Raw genomic sequence first — 20,140 nt, forward strand, 5'->3', positions numbered from 1 at the left:
AAAGCCCTTAAAGGAAATATTTTATTTCTGCTAAATTAATACCTAAAAGCATTACATTTCATCAGTTTCACTTAGGTTTAAAGTCCCCAAAGATTCTCCTCCTGAAACTGGCTATATTTTATGTGCAAACCAGGCTGAGAGCTATCTAAATCTAGATAAAACTCATTGGCTTGTAATCTTCACAATGATCTATACATCTAAATCTATATGCAAATCAAATGCTCTCATGCATTAACACATTCCAAAGCATCTAGGAGTAAGAGAGTGCTTTCTCCCTCTCACAATCCCCCTCCTTTACTCCTCTCCCCCTCTCTTTATTTACACTAGCTACCTAAATAATTCACACTGCCTTCTTTTCGGCCTGAATGTTCCTCTGTTGAAGCCTGCAATGAGCTATTGCAGTAACCAGATGGACACATGAATGCAGCAGGTGGGACAGATGGCAGACCGCCCTGTCTGACGCTGGCTGCCTCAGCTTGGACTGCCTTTTCCTTCCAGGTACATTATCATCAGTGTAGGAGAAAGAAGTATGAAGGGGGAAAAAACCCCTCTACATACAACACTAGACGAAAGAGTTAAATAAATTACCAGATGCTTATTTGCCTTTTAAACCAAAGTGCAGTTTACTTAAGAGTATGTAAGAAGCATTTCCCCTCTTAAGAGGAAAGTCCACCTCTATTCTCCAGCAAGCCTCCTGAGAGGTAGGCATAAAATAAAATGTGCCTGAAATCTTTCTTACAAAGATTTGAAACTCATGACTTAACCAAAATTTTTATTCAGCTTCAGTTTCCAACAGGTAACTGTTCTTTTTTTTTTTTAAATATATTATCTTCAGGTAAATGATCAGAGTTTTTAGACAAATTCTTAACAGCTATTACACAGACAGTGAAAAGCCTCAGTTTCCATCTATGTAGTATGATCCTTGTCTGAATTTCTTCTGCTCCCTATTTCAAGAGGAGCAGAATAAACTAACAGTTCAAAATAAACTAACAGTTTATTACAAAAGATCTGACAATTCTAGAGAAAATGCAAACAAAACTGTTGCAGTAAACCTTTCTTTGAAACATTTTAATGTATTTTATTTAATATAATTATATTTTAATATATTGCTTTCCTCTCTGGAACATTGGCCAAAACACAGTGAAGATTACAGTAAGAAAAAAAAAACCCAAACATATGTGTTTTGAGCAAGAACACATGAAAATGAGAAAAAAATCCAATGACACATCTGTCAGAGTTCAACTGGCATCAGTATCATTACACTACAGAAGTATTGTTGTCCAAATGAGCAAAAGTGATTAATATTCTTTTCAAATCAGCAGGCAACTGATTCAGTGTATTAATTCAAATCACCGTTTGAAGCAGAAATGTTTTAAATTATATTTTAAAAGATGTTAAATGTAAGCAGCCAGTTAGATGCTCTATGCAATCCTACACTATCCAAATTTGTCTCTGCAGTCTTTTTCTCCCACCTCGTGTCTGTGTCAACGACAGCAGCCTGTGTTGCTCACTGTCTGCCTGTCTCCCTTTCACACTGCTTTCCACTCTTCCTCCTTTTCATTAAATGCACCCTCTCTGAACTGACAGAGGAAACCACCCACCTCTCCTTCAAATGCCAGGTATATTTCTACAACAAACCAATTTGTATCTCCTTGTTACCCTGAAGTTAATACTTTTATTTTAAATTAAAACCACAAAACTGCACACAAATTTTGCACAACTATTAATGCACGTATACAGGGTTATGGTTGCCCTTGCTATATGAAAAACAAAAAGTGGGTCATTACCTTTTTCTGATGCTTTCATGAGTTGCTTGAATTTGTAGTCATTAAAGCTCTTGATTAGGAACTATCTACCTACTTACACGCTGTACACCACAGTAGCATGACAAAAGCCCCTATATACTACCATAACAGAAACAACAATAAGAAGGTAAATCACATGGAATTTATTTGCAATTACACTCTACTACTGGGTAAAAAAATTAGTTTTATTAATCAAAATGAGCAAATACCCAATGTTAAAGGTAAAAGAAAAGGTGTAAGTTGAGACATGTTCTGTGTTAGATTCTGCTCCCTTTGAGCATACTGGTATAACTGGAAAAATAAACTGACTGTAAATAAACCTGTATGGGTAAACTACGTCTGGTCCAAACTGGCAACTAAACTCTGAAACAAACAGGAACTTATCTATTCAGAGATCTAAACACACTCAGTAGGGACTCAAATAATAATAAACATAATAATATAGCATCTAGTTTCATCTGGTCCAGGGAGAAGACATAGCAGCATAATTAAAAGGGTTATTCTTGTTTATTTCTGACATGGCAGAAATCAGAAATTGCAGAAAAATCTCAAAGGACAGACTGCTTTCATAGGATGCCCAGACTGATTTTGAGGTTAAGTACTTCAGATAAAGTTTAGATAAGCAGCAGAACTTCTGTATGTTTTTGTGTTCTAACTGAAAATTCTGAATTTTAAGGTCCTCTATTACCACCTGTCATGGAAAACAAAACAAACAAACCAACAAACAAAAAAAAAAAGGAAAGAAAAAAGAAAAAGGAGTTGAAAAAATCCAAGGCTCATACGTGTAAACTGACAAAATTATGCAATAGATTTTGGTATCAGTAACTTCTAGAAACAGTGAACTATGCACTACCAGCTTCATAAAGGCATTTCAAGTTATAATAACTAGTTTACAACATCACAGAGAGACAGTAAAAGTAGTGTAGTGTACTTTATAGTCAGTTTACAAATGCTACCACATAAGTCATTATTTCACTATGATGATATAAGCTGTTTTCTCAACAGCAATACATGAACAGAACTCTGAACATGCAGGAACACCCTCTTTAAAAATAAACCTCTCAATCACTGCCAGGTTGTCATAACAGGAACCCCCACACTATTGGAACAGCAATCACAGACCCAAACTTGGATTCAAAAAACTTGGCTTATACTTGTACGTTCATTTCACTATTCATGTTAATAAAATGAAAAATTAAGGTTTCCTAACCCTTCTGTTTTCATCAGCAGAAGTAATCGTTTCACACTTTAGGTATTATTTTAAACCATAATGGGTTTTAATGTATTTATTAAATCCACTAATTAATGATGTGACCATTCAAGTTGTTTTAAAAAATACCTTAATTCTTGACTATTTTTCACTCTCAGACAAACCAATTCTCTGTAACTTCAAACCCAAACTCTGTATGGAATGTCCTGATTGTGTAATGCTTGTCACTGCTTTGTGGACACCATGCATAAGCAAAGCCTTCATCATCTGATGTTTGAGGCATCCCCTCAAAAATCAGACCTCTTTACAGCAAAAGGAGTAGAGTTCCATGGGTGTTTGTGAAGACAGGATTTGAACCCTACAAAAGCAGCTATTGTTCATAAAGGCATTTCAGTAAAAAAAAAACAAAAATCATAATCTGATCATTTTCAAGGAATTACTGCTGATGAGAGAATGCTGAATGATAAAAAACCCCCTTAATTCTGTTCTAGGAGGAAAGAAATTATCAATCCCAACCCCATGAGAGCATCACAGGACAGAAGATATAATTATACTTAAACTGGACTTGATATAAATACCATGAAGTTGATTTTGAAAATAATCGAATTTTCATTAGAGCTCTGCAAACAGAAGATCTGATGAGTTTTCCTAGGGCTGGGATTTTAAGACTTCTGAAGATGCTAACCATTTCAGGAGAAGTGAGCTATGTTTTTTGTGGGTTTGGGGTTTTTGGTTGGATTTTTTTTTTTTTTTTTTTTTTTTGTGAGGGAGAGAATAGGTGTTTGGAGGTTTTATTTTGCTTGGGAGAGGGGAGTGCTGGTGATTGCACCCCCCGCCATCCTCTACCCCCCCTGTCTAAATCCCACGTCAGACTACATGTATTAGAGCCTGAGAGGCACTAACCTCTTTTCCAAGTCTGGTCTGGGAATAATGAGAAGGAGAAAAAAACAAATCAAAATAAAACAAGTCAAAACATTACAAAAATAACACAACAAACCTTCACGTTAGTAAAATTCCACACAGGATTTATGAAAATTTCTGTCACCTTAAACACATCTTTACCTGAAATGTGAAAGTTTCTCTGGTCAGGTAATACACTGACAGAAGCAGGGAAATGGGAGTAGCTTACAAACAATCTTAATATATAACAGGAAGCAAATTCTGCTTCCAGTGCAAACATGTCCCTTTTACTTTTAATACAGAGCATAAATAAGGATAAATTTTTATACTGAATGTAACAGACATCATAAACACGTGACTTTAAAAGCTTCAAATAAGGTAATGCAAAGGAAAGGAAAAGCTGTCTTTTTAAAGAAAAGGTGTACAGAAGAAATAGACATTAAATGCTAAATTGTAAAGGTGTAGTTTCAAAAAGACAATACAATCTACTTGCTCTCCTACATCAACGACCAAAAAAATTAAACACTGAATGCTGATATTCCATCCTCCCTACCCTCTGCTTAAAAAACTGAAGCACTGAGAACAACTTGACATTTGCCTGTATGCATCTGTTCTAATACTAACAGAGGTCTCCTCTTAAAGGAGGAAAAAGAGACTTCAAAATCTCAAATATATAATGATTCCTGCACTTATTTCTCTGTTGCTGAGCAGAGCCATCTACATAGTCCACTGAACACTGTTTAGTAAACACAACAAAGAATGCTTCTATCTTACTGCCCTTGTAAAACCAAGGCAGGGGTTCTGTTTTTAGTGCACACTCTGGTTCAGCGTTAATCCTGTTTTATGTTGTTCACACCTGCTGCTGACTAGCAGCCTGCTGATGGGTTGTGGTTTGTGCTGCTCCGAGACAATCCTCACCAGTTTCAACAAAGAAAATACACACTAAAGTGGAAACAAAACCCCAACTGCTATACAAAAACTGTAAAAGGGAAGAAATTACATGCATGCCTCGTTTTCCTTACTCTGCTACACCCAACTCTTCAAAGTTTCAAATTGGATTTTAAGTGCTCCTGCTTATATTTAGTCCTCGTGCCTAGCTGTTCTAGAAGTTCTTTTCCAGATAGTAAATCTTAGAGACAAATGTCATGGATGCAATCTTTATAAATATATGTGGTGTAACTCACCTTTTCCTTTGTGCCTAAGAGAATAATAGGCTTTGCTCTAATAGAAATACTGAATGTTGATAAAGCATTCTCTAGTGAATCTTTACAGAAACAGATTTTTGTAGATTTTACAAGAAACTTCAACATATTTTCAATGGAAATTCAAATCTGACTTTTCTAGAAAGCAGTTGTTTGGGGGTTTTATAATCACAACATGGATCTATGCATTTAAGCATTAAAAAAAGAAAACAAAACTACAACAAAACCAAAAAAACCTGCCACAAATAAAAAGTCAGATCTTCTGCCTATTGATCCCAGCAGTAAAACATACCTATGGCTTCATGTGTACAGAAGACTGAATGCTTTATCAGAGACAAAATGGTGATCTGTTATTAAAGCAATGGGTCTGGAATTAGAGTGCTCATGCAGAGGGAATAAGAAAATGAAGGAAAAGATAAACCAATTACAACAGAAATCCTTTGGTTGGCAAAAACATGGATGCAAATTGTTCATTGAGATCAAGGACAGAAATCACGTGCAACTTTACCAAGTCAAAGGCTTGGATGTAGGCACTGTTATCTAGAAGAGTTTTGCACTAGAAATGTGTTTAAAATGAAGGGCAGGACATACTACTTTCATATCTACTTTAAGGTACTCTTTATAAGACTAGAATAACATAAATTAGCATTAAAATATTTTGAAAGCTAACTCTCTATGTCCACTGTTACGTCACCTTGGTCTACTTCTTTTTACAAAAGAGAGTAGAAAAACACTTCCTGTCCAAGAGGCAAGTTCTTATAGCTCCTAAACACTACATGAACCTTTTCATAAATAAAATGTTGCTTGGAGGTCAGTTATGGCCATTCTCCATCTATTAAAATTTATTTTGCATCTTATGGGGAAAGACCATGACCATTCTTTGTTACTTTAATTCTGCATAGGAACACCCAAGTGTTTCTGCCTATATAGGCAGGTAGTATGCATCAAGCACACATATGTATACCACAATACAACTTTTCCAAACTCATCAGCTGACACAAATTCAGTCTTTACTAAATTCAGAATTCCAACATCTCTTGCAATTCAGATGTAAAACCAAGGAGAAAAAAAAAAAAGGGGTCAGTCTCACTTTGTCTTACCATCACCATCCGAAGGATTTCTACCTCCTCTTTAGTCAACACAAGACCGAAGACATTGGCATAATGCCAACACTGCTTTTAAGCTCACACAGAAAACATTACGGGGTAATCTTAGTGTTTCCTGGTCACGCTCCCTTAGGCAACTCTATATTGGTGCTAATGTCACATCCTGGCAGTGAATCCTTGGACACAGGCTCCGTTTCTTCATTGATTTCTTTTAAAATACTAACAAATCATTTATTTTTTAAATCAATTAAAGAGACTGATCCAAAATCTACTAAAATGAATGTCACACTTTCCATTTAGTTTTGAATTGGGACACAACCAATGAAAGGGAAAGATTTCTTAAGATAGAGGCAAGAGCTTGGCAGAAGGTTGTCCCCTATTACCTTGGAAAATTTCTGCTAACTTATCTAACAGTGGTACAAAAACCTCACAGTAATTTTGTCAAACAGTTGTATCTACAGCATTTCTGTTACAGCATTTCCTAATAAACGAGTGTCACGTTTCTTTTTAAATTAAAAAAGGCTCCACCTCGGTAATCCATCAAGTGTACATCCAGGCCACTGCTAAGAAATTTAATATATGCTAAAAAGATATAAAAAGAGGTAAAAAGCTTTCAGAAAGAAAAGTGCTTCAGAAGCTGGATTTTAATATTGCCAGATAGGTCTTTTGCCAGATTATAAAGTTAACTTAAATGCCAGGATATGGCATTTCAGAAGCAGCAGCAGCTTACATATTGTCTAGTATTAGTGGCTGAAGTGTATTGCTGAATCCAAAGCTAGACTATCATCATCTGTGGGGGAGAAATGAACAAATAAATAAATACAAATTGGCATTCCCTACCAACCTCACTACCTGCTGCCTTCAAGCGCTCTTTTCAAGTATGGCCTCCACAGAAAAAAAAAAGAAGTTAAGACTACTTTATTTTGATTATAGTGCTTTCCCCAGGCAGGAATTTTTATTTCAGTTTGAATCTTTAAACCATTACATTTTCAGTGATGCATTTTTATATTTACAGTTGACATCTTCATAGAAGAATGAAACCTTTGAGTAACAGCTCTAAAGCATGAAGGTTGTCTGCAGTAAGTACTTAAATTATTTTACACCCAAATGGAGCCAGTTGTTTTTAGCTAAAATTTAATAAACCTTAAATCAATGACCTTTCTTTTACAGAAAGCCTGCACTTGAGAAAACTAACTTTCCCAAGAAACATATTTTAGTGAATAAATGCCAAACAAAGGCCTATTTAAATCTGAACATTTTCTCAATTTATAGCTTGTGAACATTCAGTTCCTAAATTCCCAACTGCTGCCTAATGCATAGAATAGTGGTGCCTTGGTTTAATCACATACCATTGATTTCAGTATGTCACAGTGATCTCATTGACAGTAATCAATAATAATCCAAAATCAATCAAATTTCCTCTTGCACTATCATTCATCAAATTTAAATATCCTAAAATTAATTGTAGACACATGAAAGAAAAAGTACAAAAATAACATCAGTAAACTTGGGAAAGAAAAAAGTGAATCCAAGCATACTTTATGCCTGCTGGGGTAAGTTAATGATGAATCATACCTTGCCTTCCCAGCAAAGACTCTTTGAGATAGATTCTTTTTCAAATATAAAAATACAGAGTAACTGAAGGCAGAGGACATACTAGTAAATGATCAAGCATTATTTTATGAACAACCGTGTTATGTGCTGAATTTCAAAAGTGTTGCCAGTATATTACAAAATACACAGGTATGTTACACTATGAAGAACTGCACATTGTAAGTTAGCCACTGCACTTCATGCAGCAACAGAGGATAAAATTACTGAATTTCTATACCAAATGTATGAACAGGCGTAGCCACTTATCAAAAGAGCTGTTATTGTTGCCAAGGACTCCTCTCTCAACATATTCACCTGTAATTTTGTCAAAGTAATAAATCCCTCCATTCATTATAGCACACTCAAAAGCACCCTGCTATTTAATTTAAATGGAAAAAAGGCCCAAAGTGTCTAAAACATTTACTTTTGCTAATGTAAAAGTGCTGGCATTTTACTTCATTCCTGATAAGCCGGTGCCAATGGATGTGATTATTCTTTTCTTATTCAAAGCATATCAGTAGTTCAAAAGCACTCTCAATCTTATCAGGTGTATGAACAGCAGTTACTGAAAACAGTTTGTACTGCTTCTCTTGCCTTCTACCAGGCCATCAGATAAACGCAACTAACTAACTGTATTTACACACAATCAAACATAAGCTGTGTCTTCAATGTATTGTTTCTGACATGCTACAGGTTTTCCCGCACTGAATTAGATTACAACAAAAATACAGTCATTCTACAGTACATAACACAAAACGGATGTGAGAGGGGAGGGGGAAAAAAAAAAAAAAGGTGGGGGCAAAAAAAAAGAGGAAAATTTTGTAAAATAAGAATGATCCCTTCCATTTCAGTATTTCACAGGTATTCACCTGGTGCTACTTGGAAAATAGTAAGGAAGCAGTAGGATTCAAGACTTAAGAGCAGAGAAATAATTTCTATTTGCTTTTTTGTTTATTTTTCTCTGCTGTCCTCTAGGAACTGTCTCTGATTTGGAAGGGATGAGAAAAAGAAAGAAAGGAAAATTGTTACAGTGTCTGAAGGCATCTAAATACCTTTATTGTTTTTGTCCAGAACAAGACTGTGATTTCTCATGATCTAACCTTTGTCTGGCAAAAAGATTAAAAGATCCATGAAAAAATCAGAAACAATACTTCCCTCCAAATAAGTCCCTCAGTTACCCTCCTTTTCAATTCAGTGTCTCAGATACTGAATTTTCAGTGCTACCTACTGAGGATCTACTACTTCAGATAGGCCAAGGTTTGAAGATTTTGCTTACTGCACAGTCATAGGAAACACATGCAGAATTTCCTTTCATTCTTCTCAGAATGCGGAGCTACAAGATAGTAGTTGAAGAGTTAAACATTAACCTGGCTGGGCACTTTCAGCTAGCTAAATGAAAAGTTCTGGAATGCCGGGAGAAATCCTGAGTTTCGGCTCTTGATTAATTACAGCCTTCTTTAGAAACTGAAGCTTCAGTCCCTGTGTGGAGCGCTCCTTCCCACCACCCCCACTGACAGCTTTTTGCGGAATACCTTTGATGGAGCAGCAAAGGGCAGGCACGTGCCACCACCTGGGCCCATCTTTTGCTTCTGTCTGGACTCCAGAGCAGAACAAGGCATCCTCTAGATTTGTAGGAGAACAATGAGCTGAATTAAGCCAAGTGTGCAGTGCTAGTAATTCAGCCGATTGTTGTTTCTCCATCTGTGACACTGCAGCCTGGTGATGGATGGGACAGGTGTCATTTATACTAATGTCAGACACTGACAGTGGCTGCTCAGCTCTTAAAATATCACCCAGCACCAACTGGGCCCAAGGAGCTCCTGCTTGGAGAAGAACAACGGGGTGCCCTCAGCTTTACTTCTTTATTGGGAAGCTCATTCTCACCCCTTTAACACTGGTTAAAGACAAGGCATCTCATGCCACTTAAAAACACCTCATCTGTTCCTCTATGTTAATGGCTACTATCAGAACATTGCCAGGGAACTGTTTCACTGCTGGAAAAGTGAATATAATTTAGTAAGGGAAATCTTGCATTCACTGAACATTAAACTATCACAGTGAAAAAAAAATACACTTTTGCTGAAGAATTTTACCATTCTCCACATATAATTTTGCTAACAATCCACGAGCACATGCTTTAAGTAGCATACTCTAAATCTGATTGCTTTTAAGATGGCATACGCATTTTTATTTTTACTATTTTGGGGTTTTTTTAAAAATAAAAGTAAAATAACTGTACAAAAGAAAATCTCATAGACTACTGAAATTAATTTCATTAATACTTGTGAACCAACCAGATCGCAGTCCATCTAGAGCAAGAAAATACCAACTTAAACATAAAAGGACACCAGCATTTATCCTCAGAAAAGATAGGAATCAAATCCTGCAGCCAATCTGAAGACCAAAAAAAAAAAAAAAGGTAAAAAAAGATCATATAGAAAAATATCTGATCCTCTCTTTCTGTTGCATTTTTAATATATGGAGAATTATACAAACTACCAGTAACTGACTATGCTAAAGAGTACATAAAGGAGTATGATTTCACCACTTTATTAACTGTCGTTCTATATCACATTTTCCCAGCTTGTACTTCGTTGAAAATATTCATGTGTGAGATTTTTAAAAGTGTTTATTTCAAAAACAGCTCTAGAAAGAAATCCAGAAATAAGAGGAAAGGGGAAATGAGCAGCAGTATCGCAGATAAGGATGCACTGAATAAAACAAGCCACCTCCTCCTCTCCTCATCAGTCCTGGCACCTTTATATGGGAAGGAATTTCAGAAATGCCCAAGAACAAGTTATCACCGCATTATAGATAGACCTTCTCATTACACTTGTCAGTATTTCTACATCTGCAGGATTTTAAATTCTTTAACGCTGGCCTGGGGGGAGGTGGTAAGGGGGCTGGCTTCTATATTGCTTAATTTTTTTAAATTATATTTTTACTTTATTTTTTTTCTTTTGTTTCTTTTTTGAGGTCATTCAAAACAAGCAACAGCAACTCCACATCATCTTCTCATTCTAACTTGCCAAAGCCATCAATCTCTGATCACACCTATTAGAATCACACTGTAGCCAACACTATGTTTTGCGACAGCTTGACCAGTTGTTTAAGGAAAGACTGTGTGATGGAGCACAGCTAAATCAACACATCTGTGATACTTCTGACACCCTTCAGCGTGGCTAATATTAATTTGTTTTCTTTGGCTAGGTAAGTGCTGCCAAAACACATTACGTACGGTATGTAGTTACAATCAAAATGATGAAAAGGAGATGTGCAGGTTTTTTAACTTACAGCAACATGAAAAGTACAGAGGAGACATCCACACTAATCTGCAGAGTAATAGCAACAACAACAAAAAAAAATATCCTATCACTTTACCTTAAAAGTTTGGTTTCGGAAAACAATCTTTTAAGAGTATCTGCCCTCCCACATAAAGACTGCAGGTCAAATCTGCAGAGAAGTTTTACTCAGGGAAACGGAATATAATTTTCAATACATGATAAAAGGATGTATTTAGACCATTCTTACACACATAGAGGTAACTCATCATATTTCAGTAGGCTATTGTATAAATAAATGTGCGCAGTTCTGTACAAGGATACTGTAAATGGCTTGATTTACACTCAGGAAAAGGAAACTATTTCATACACCCCGATATACTAACTTTCTGCAGTATCTGGAGACTCTTCTCCAATTTCATGCTTAATGTTCTGTGTTAGTGTCATATGAGATTTATACTTCTAATAGTATTTTTTTGTTTTGCCTTGTAAATTATTTTAATCTAAATCAGAAAATTCCATCTAGATTTCACACAAATTCAGAATGGTGATGCACAATAAGATCGAGACACTCAGGAGTAAAGGAGCATACGCTTGTCTTACACTCTGTAAAAGTGCCTATATCACTCTAACTTTCATTAGGACGTTAATTGAGATTTTTCCTATAGCAAGTTCAAGAAGCTCAAGAAGAAGAAAAAAACGTTTTAAAAGAATAAAAATAATGATGCTCTGATTAAAAAGCTGTGCTCCTTAAAAGAGGAAAATAATTGGAAATTATACAAGATTCATTTTAATGTGCAAACCTACTACATTAAGCAGCAGCAGCAAAGAGAAAGCCCCTTCTTTGTTTGAAGGAAATACAAATTAATTGGAAAACACTACAGGCATTACATAAACAAACCCAAGAGATTTAAAGCTTCTGTAACACGGCAAATACATAAATTGTTCCCCAAGACATACATGACGAAAGGCAACATTCTACTGTGTGTATTGAAGTTACTCTCCAAACTGCTGCTGAAAAGGCAGAGCAAAATCCTTTAAAAATAACTAAGTAATACTAGCCAAAATACCAGTACTTTAATGTTTCACAGTATTTTTAATTCTGGACATGAAAGCCATAACAAAAAACAAAACCACGCAAATATTTGATTTTTGGTGAGGACTAAAGACCACTAACATGGAATTGTGCATTTTGTATTTTTGTTTGAAGACATCATGATATATATTGATGACCATATGTAGGAGGCTTCCCCCCTAAAAATATTTATATTCTTCAGTGTAAACATAACAGTGTGTCCAAGGACACATGCAGTTCAAAAACAGATCTCTGATTGACGGACAAAACTTACGGGAATATGAATAAATATTAGTCATGTAAATTACTTGGAAAAGGAAATTTTTACTTTGAAAAATGCAACATCTTTTAAAAGCCAAACTGCAAGTATAAATACAGAAAACACTAGATTCCATCTGATACCATTTCAGGTGTATATACTTCATCTATGTTGCTGGCCAGCTTTTTTCTCATGGATAAGAAAAAAAAACATAAAAGCAGCAGGTTTTTGACAAGCAACTGCATATAGGGAAGTCATATCACTGCATATACTTACTGTGTACATGCCTCTTTGTGTACACACAGTAATAGATGTACACTGCACAAATTGAGTAAGGAATGCACTACATACCTGGAACACATACACATGTGTAGATATGTATGCATCCAAACTCAAAACTTCTTGTACACAGACAGAGGATTTCCTTGTAACGTGCAAATAAATCAAACAAAACCATAAATATGTACATTTTTACAGCTAGGACTGTATGCACATATGATTACCTAACTTAAGTCTTAAAGAGGACACATAAAATGTAAAATAACATGTAGCAAGTGGAATGTCAACCTGCAGCGACTGTTGGTGTCATCCCTGCACTATCAAACACACATATGAGTATGACTGGAGACAGAGTGGCTAAATATTTCACTGTCAGAGCATGTTGAGAAATGTAATTCATTTCTCTCTCATGTGTTTTAGGACAATGACAATTTAATACAAGGCCAGTTGATGTAAAAGAGATAAAAACTGAACAAACTGGCCCGGCATAATCACAGATTTCCTCTAGAGAGCTTGGTAGCGTGAGGCTCATATGCACTTGTAACGGATCAACATTTTATTGTTTCTTCCCTCCATGAATTTGCTATGAAGAAGAATTCATAGCAAAGCTTATCTTATAGATAGAGGCTACTTTAAGCTTCAATAGGAGAAATAGTTCCTCCCTTTTTTTTTTTCCTTCCTTATCCTATGTATTTCACTTAGCCTAAGCAAAAAATAATTATTTGAGATACTTCCTTGAAAGGTTCAATTAAGTGTTTTTTACATTCCTACTTATACTTCCACAGGAGTGCAAGCTACGTCCCTGCAGGTCAAGGGTCAGTCCTTTAAAAACATTCTGTAAAATGAATAATCATGTCACTTATAAATAATTCATAGTTTTATATTGTAATTTTTTTATCACAATTTCACCCTGTAACATACAGAAATAGCAGCATAGCATACAGACTGACACATCTATGAGAATAGACATATCATACTTTTTAGCTACTCTAAGCAAAGTAGGCTTCAAGTATTGTTAAATATTATCATAGACAAGTTACCTTCTGTATTTGATGAATAGCACCATGTATTTGAAATTAATTGCAAAAGTAGGGTTGGCTAATGAGGTGGCTCTTATCTTTTCTCAGCAGTGCAAGCACTAGTATTTTTCTGCTGGCTCAATATTTTTTAAATGCCCAAAGTGCTATTAACTAAGTTGAAATCTGATTAAAATATGAACACTAAAATATTCACAATAGTTAATGCAGCTACATTTAAAGAAAAGGAAATTCTTATCTCTTTTTTATCATTAAGCATATGTTTTGAAAAATAATAATTAAATTAATTGTTCCCTACAGATCTTCCCAGTTGTTTTGCTTCCCATTAGCATCTTTGAAAACAGTTTGTTAAGACAATAGTTATTCTTTATTATGGAACTGTGGGGATAACGCCCTTCTACCTGCCTCAGCTTAAAAATAAATTGTTAAGAAATGTTAAAGCTTAAGAACTGTTAGAGAAAGGGATAGCATACTTCTACAAAAAAATGGGGGAAAAAAGTACAGGAAAAAATGATCAGCCATTCAAAAGAATTAATGGATATCCACAAGGGCTTTGCTGATAACACGGGTTAATTACCGCTGCAACGCACCAGGCTCAGTAAATAAAAGAGCACAACCATAAACACATTAAAATGAGCAACCATCGCTAAAAGAGGGGCAAGCCCCAGTAAACGAAAAGCTATCAGATGGGCATTTCAGCACAAATCCTTTATACTTCCTGCAGGATTTAAAACTTGCCAGCAGTCTATCAAACCCAAAAAAAGCAAAGACGAGAACCAGCAAAGGAAGAAGGGACCTTGCAAGGCCTGCCTGCTGCCCAAGGGGAGAAGGCAAGGCACAGCCTGCTCGCTCACTCACTCTTGAGGGCTGCCTTCAGAACACAGAGCTGCGTGCCACTTTACACCTCAGCTATGCGGACAGAGGCCTGGAGACTTTTGACTTATCATTAACTTGGAACTTTATTTCTTAATAACAATTATAAGTAGGTATTGAATAAGACAAATGCAGGAGGTTAAATATCTCGACAGCCTGGAGAAGCAGTGGAGTGGAATCAAGTGCTGCTTTCCCACTTCACAAAGAGGCGTTCTTTAGTCCATCCCTTTCCTCCCTTTATAAATGAAAGGTACTTCTAAAAAATTTTTCAAGAATTAGAAGCAACGCCAAAATATTTTAAAGGGCAGTGAAATTGACATAAAGTCCTTTACGTTTAACACATAATCACCTCCCTCATGCACACAAACACATAAAAATATATGCATTTACATGGTGATGCATGTGAGTATACACACACGTCCGTAGACAAATATAACCCAGATATTCATAGGCTAACTCCAGACCATTTCCGCATTACAACATGCGAATGGTGAGACAAATACAAAATAGTATGCCAACCATCAATGCACTTAAGTATTCACATGATGTGACGCACATGTTGACTTCTTAAATGTTGCAGACATTCTACACCATCCTTATTTCTTGTCATCGGTGTATTTTATCTGTTGCATTGAAAGATGAAAAGCTATGCACGCTGTAACAGCTGAATTTGTTGCACATTTTTAAATGGAGGGTTCAAATTAATCAAACACAGTGAGTCACAAAGGGTAAATGTACCTACTGTACAGAAGCTTTCAGGAGCTACAAATCTCCTCAGTTTTCTATGTTTAGCGTTCAGAGATCATGTTTTAAATTTACTAAACTAGTCTCTTTCTCCACCCCCACCCCCCCCACCCCCCCATCCCCTTTTCTGGAGTGTTTCAATTGCCTTTCCTTCTTCCAACAGCTGTGACAACTGTTAAAACAGTCAGTAAAATTAAGTCCGCTCTATAATCCTTTAGTCAACGTTACATTTTAATCAGAGGTTGAAGGAGATTTCACGTTATGAACGCCATGATTCATTTAAAATGATTAAACTGACACATATGTCAAAACGAGCAGATATATTTATTGCATCTGTTAGCTTATTAACTATTAGTAATTATTAGTGTTATTGTTATTGCTGAAAAGGCAAAAAGCCAAGGCTGCAGCTGGCTTTAAGTTACTGCATTCTTTAACATGCTCTGCCTTAAAATCAAAGCATACCTAGTGACAGTCAGACAGATGTCTCTGCACTCCCAAAATGTTCGGACAATTTTTAGCTCGAATCCTCTCTGCCCTCATCCATAACACAAGAACTGCAGAAAGTACTGTAGTTATTTTCTATGTCCTTTTACTTATATGTGTATTGCAATATATAGTCAAAAGACAATTAGTACAAATAACGTGTAAAACTCTGGGGTTTATTAATTGAGACAGAGAAGCAGATACATTTCTGATTGTTAGTTATTACTGTGTCCATTCAACCACACGTGCCTCAAACCTCACACTCGAACAATATATTGGGAATGATTTAAGATGACTTTTAATTGAGCCAAAGAGAAAGAAAAAAAAATAGTTTGAATCTTGCACCGGAGCCAAAAAGACATGTGCCCCGATTTCATTTAAATGCATCTACTCTAAGAGGTTTATCTAAACTAATCATTCAAATTAGCTGTAAGAAGGTAAATTCAAGAAAGCTGCTTTGGGGACAGAGGGAAAGCATTTAAAAAAAAAAAAAAAACACAAAAACCCACAAACACCAAAACCACCACATAAAAAAACCCACAAAAAAGCTCAGGTTTTTTTATGTATTTCATAAAAATGTTTTTAAAAGCTGTAGAAACTGCTTTTTTTACATTTATGAAGCTGTCTCACACTATAGAGCAGCTCACAGTGCACTGACCTATAAACCATAACTGAGGAGGCATCCTACCTCTGGTTATTTTCTTTTATTTCTCCCCGAACATTACAGTGGGGTTCCCTACCTCCCCTTCCCAAACTGTATTCCTGCAAGCCAACCTATTTGTTACTTCCCATATTACTTCACCAATATGCAACCATCACCAATTCATTTTTCATCTCTGGCTTAATTACAAATAGAAATGCAATATGCAGACAGTAAGGACAGCTAGTGGGCATCTACCTATAATACACTGTCACCTCTCAATATAGCCTCTCCACAGACTGGGTCTCTGGCGATGCTGGCTATTAGCTTGTTGGGGTTTTTTTCCCTTCTGTGTCACTGTCACTCTCCGCGTAATAGGGAGGCACAGCTACGTAAGTGGCTGGACATAAAGAAAAATGATTCAGTGACAGCTCCCGTGATATACTAATATTTAATCCCGGTCGTGGGCTGAAATCAAGTTGAGAAACCACTCGCCAGCCCCAGCCCGCCTGGTTTTGTTTGGGCGCCGTGCTCACCACCCGAGACACTCCGCCAGGTAGCTAAAAAGTGCCAGCCAAGAACTGGGGCTCGTTAAAAAGTATTTTGCTGCTTTTCGTACGGAAAAGGAAGAGCAAAGGACCGCGCCGCACGGTCCCCTGCAAAAGTACAAACCCCTCCTCCGCCCCTGCTCGCTCCTGCTGCCCGGCCGGAGCGGGGGCCCCGGCAATAGGGCCGTCACCTCCGGGCAGCGCGGCTGCCGCCCGATGCCAACCGCCGCCTCGGTGGTGCCAGGGGAGCCGGCGCACCTGTCAGCCGGCGACCGCCGGGGCAGACGGCGGGGCCGGGCGCTCATCCGCCGACAGCACCGCTCCTCCCCACCGCGGAGCTCCCCGCTGCCGGGCGCCTCCCGCTCGCCCGCCCCCGTCTCCCGGCGCGCAGTCGCCGCGCAGTGCCCCGGGCCGGGCCGGACCGAGCCGGGTCGGGACCCGACGCACTCGCGACGGCTCACGCCCGCGGCCCCGGCACGGCGTTACCTGCAGCGGCATCTAGGCGCCTGTCATGTTTTGGGGCAGGCGGCGGCGGTGGGGTGGGGGCGGGGAGCGGTACCTACTCTTCCTCGTAGTGCAGGGAGAGCGGCTCCGGCAGGCAAAGTTCTACCGAATCCATGTGCGCCCGGCGACCATTCTTCGTGCGCCCCGGCGGTAAATCAAAGTTTCCGTGGCCGGGCGCCGCGCACTTGGCAGGAGCGCTCTCCGGGCGAGCCGGCGGCGGCAGAGGCGGCAGGCGCGGCCAGTTGGGACCAAGAGCTCGCCCGCGCGCCTAATCAAGGACTTAAAGCCCCGCTCGGAGCTCATGAATATGAAGTAAGGCTTTACATATGCAGTCCCCCCGGCCCGGGGCGACGGCGGATTGGTGGGGCGGCGGCCAATCAGACGCCAGGGGCGCCGGGGCGGCCCGGCGCGCGGGCCGCGCGGCAGGTAGAGGGGTGGGGACGGGGGAGCGGCCTGAGGCGGCGGCGGCAGCGGCCGGGGCAGAGCTCGCCGACACGTCCGCGCCGCCGGCCCTTGCCAGCCCCTCCCGGCCGCCTCCAACTTCGTGTGCAGTCGGGCAGGTACCTCGGCGGGCTCCCGGGAGCGGGCGCGAAGGACTGCGTCTACAGGGAGAGGATGAAGTTTGCTCTGCCGGTGGCGGCTGCGGCGCTGGGGCTCGGCTTCCGGCGCGCTCTGCCGCCCGCCGCGTCCCCAGCCTTCGGAACTGCACAGCGCCGGGGAGAAAAAAAAATAGTAGTAACATCAAAGGCGGCCTGCTGAAGCTACTGGGTAACTCAACTTTTCATTGTCATCCGAGTTGCTGGGAGGGGGGTCGCGGGGGGGGGTGGAGTGATGGGGTGAGAGGTGAGATTTCATTGTGTGTAATATACATTAAATATATAAAGTGGTTATATAGATACAGAAAAATGAATGTAAAAATGTATTATTTAAAACTAAATTTAAAAACCAAAAGTCTCATTTTGTACTTACTAAAGAAGGACGTTGCTAACAAAACGAGCACTGGGATCCATTCCTTAACAGCATGGGTGCAACTGGGAGCATGTACAGGTATATGTGTTCATAGACGGGTTAGCTACGTCTTTCACAGGGGTATATTTAAAGTCTATGCTCCCATACGAATATTTAGATGTTTAGATGCATATATCTCTTTAGATACATTAAAGAAATAAAAGCTCCATAACTGATCAGTTTCTTGTGTAACTCGAGGGATTACAGTGGACTAGCTCAACCTGCCTCATTTTAACAAGATAAAGACTGCACCGTAGTAGGTCTGCATTAGTAAATCTGGGAATGTGTGTAGACTTCTACAGTGTTTGGGGGGTTGGGTTTTTTGAAGGTAAATTTTACCAAACTAAAAAGGAAATAAACACTTGCCCTGTATGCATGCATGCCTGTATAAACATCACCAAACCGCAATTCCAGCAAACTACTGCTTAGAGCCAGCTCAGACTCACTCCCCTCTGTCATATGAAAGGTCCCTGATTAAACTTATTTCAAGAAAATGACCATACTCAAATTTAGACAGGGTTGGCACCGAAACACACAGCCCCTCTCGTTTTGAAAAGATCAGTAGTGAATTGGGAGTGCGCTTTCTTCTCTCAAAAGCTACTATTTTTACTTAGTATTACAACTACGACACTATACATGTTTTCCAGGTTCCAAATGTTTCTGTCCCTACCAGACCATGCAGGCTATTTCTGGCAATACAAAAACCCAACACACCGGAAAACCCGTATTTTTTTATAATTTAGCTGAACTCTTTAAAAAAAATCTTCTGTGACCAGAGCCCTAACATGATGCAAATGGCAGTCTTCTAGATCAAAACAAATCAGTGCACACCCTCGGAACGCATTAATACCATTCACAAATGGGAACGCAAATGCCCTCTCAAAATCTGTTTCACAGCATCTTTCTAAATAAACACAGCCACACAACCCAATTCCCAAATACAGAACCTCAATAGACATGTTTGTATATCTTTACAGCAGAGAGATTCCAGTGTTATGTGTTTAACCTTATGTGAAGACTGGGCCTGCTTCCTACAAAGCTGATATAAATACATACAAGTTTGGGAATCAGAACTCACACAGCAAAGCTACAGCTCAGACTACTGTATAGAAGCAGGCAGTAAAAGCTTAATTACCAGTAGCATTATGCTGTCTATATTGTTAGATGTGAACTCCGTAATTAAGATGTAAATTCACTTGTGAGCACTGAATTAAAAAGCTCTGAAATGTAGAGTAAAATCCAAGTGCTCTGTAGAAATATCAGAGACAAAAAAATAAGGTTTTCTCAAATTTCAGAATGAGAAGCATTTAATCATGTTACTGTACTAGGATGCAGTCTTAAGTAAAAATTTGATAAATGTGGATTTCAGTATCAAATCAGAACTTGAATGTGATGTCTAGCTATCAATACTACTACGTATACCCAAAATACAGCTCTTACAAACTGATTTACATATGCACATTGGCCAAACTTGAAAATACAAATACATTGTTTTTACCAAGTGTCTCTCTGAAGGTCTGTTGATACACTTATACCCAAAATTACCATTTTCAATATTTTAATGCTAAAATGCCTTCAAAGATTTTCATGTTT

At 38.4% G+C, this 20,140-nt stretch overlaps 1 protein-coding gene across 6 annotated transcripts in view; it reads right to left on the bottom strand.

Annotated features, from left to right (window-relative positions):
* The window catches only part of ESRRG (estrogen related receptor gamma), a 389,975-nt gene that overhangs the window by 151,944 nt on the left and 217,891 nt on the right, over positions 1–20,140 (bottom strand). The window contains exon 1 of one of the 6 annotated variants that reach the window (XM_061991437.1): positions 17,599–17,654. The exons of the other annotated variants lie outside the window; for them this stretch is intronic. Within the exon in view, the coding sequence (XP_061847421.1) occupies positions 17,599–17,654 (56 nt within the window). Of the gene's footprint in view, positions 1–17,598; positions 17,655–20,140 lie in introns of those variants that run through there. 6 annotated transcript variants of the gene reach the window in all.

Source organism: Colius striatus, chromosome 2 (assembly GCF_028858725.1).
Source record: "Colius striatus isolate bColStr4 chromosome 2, bColStr4.1.hap1, whole genome shotgun sequence".
Lineage (NCBI taxonomy): Eukaryota > Metazoa > Chordata > Aves > Coliiformes > Coliidae > Colius > Colius striatus.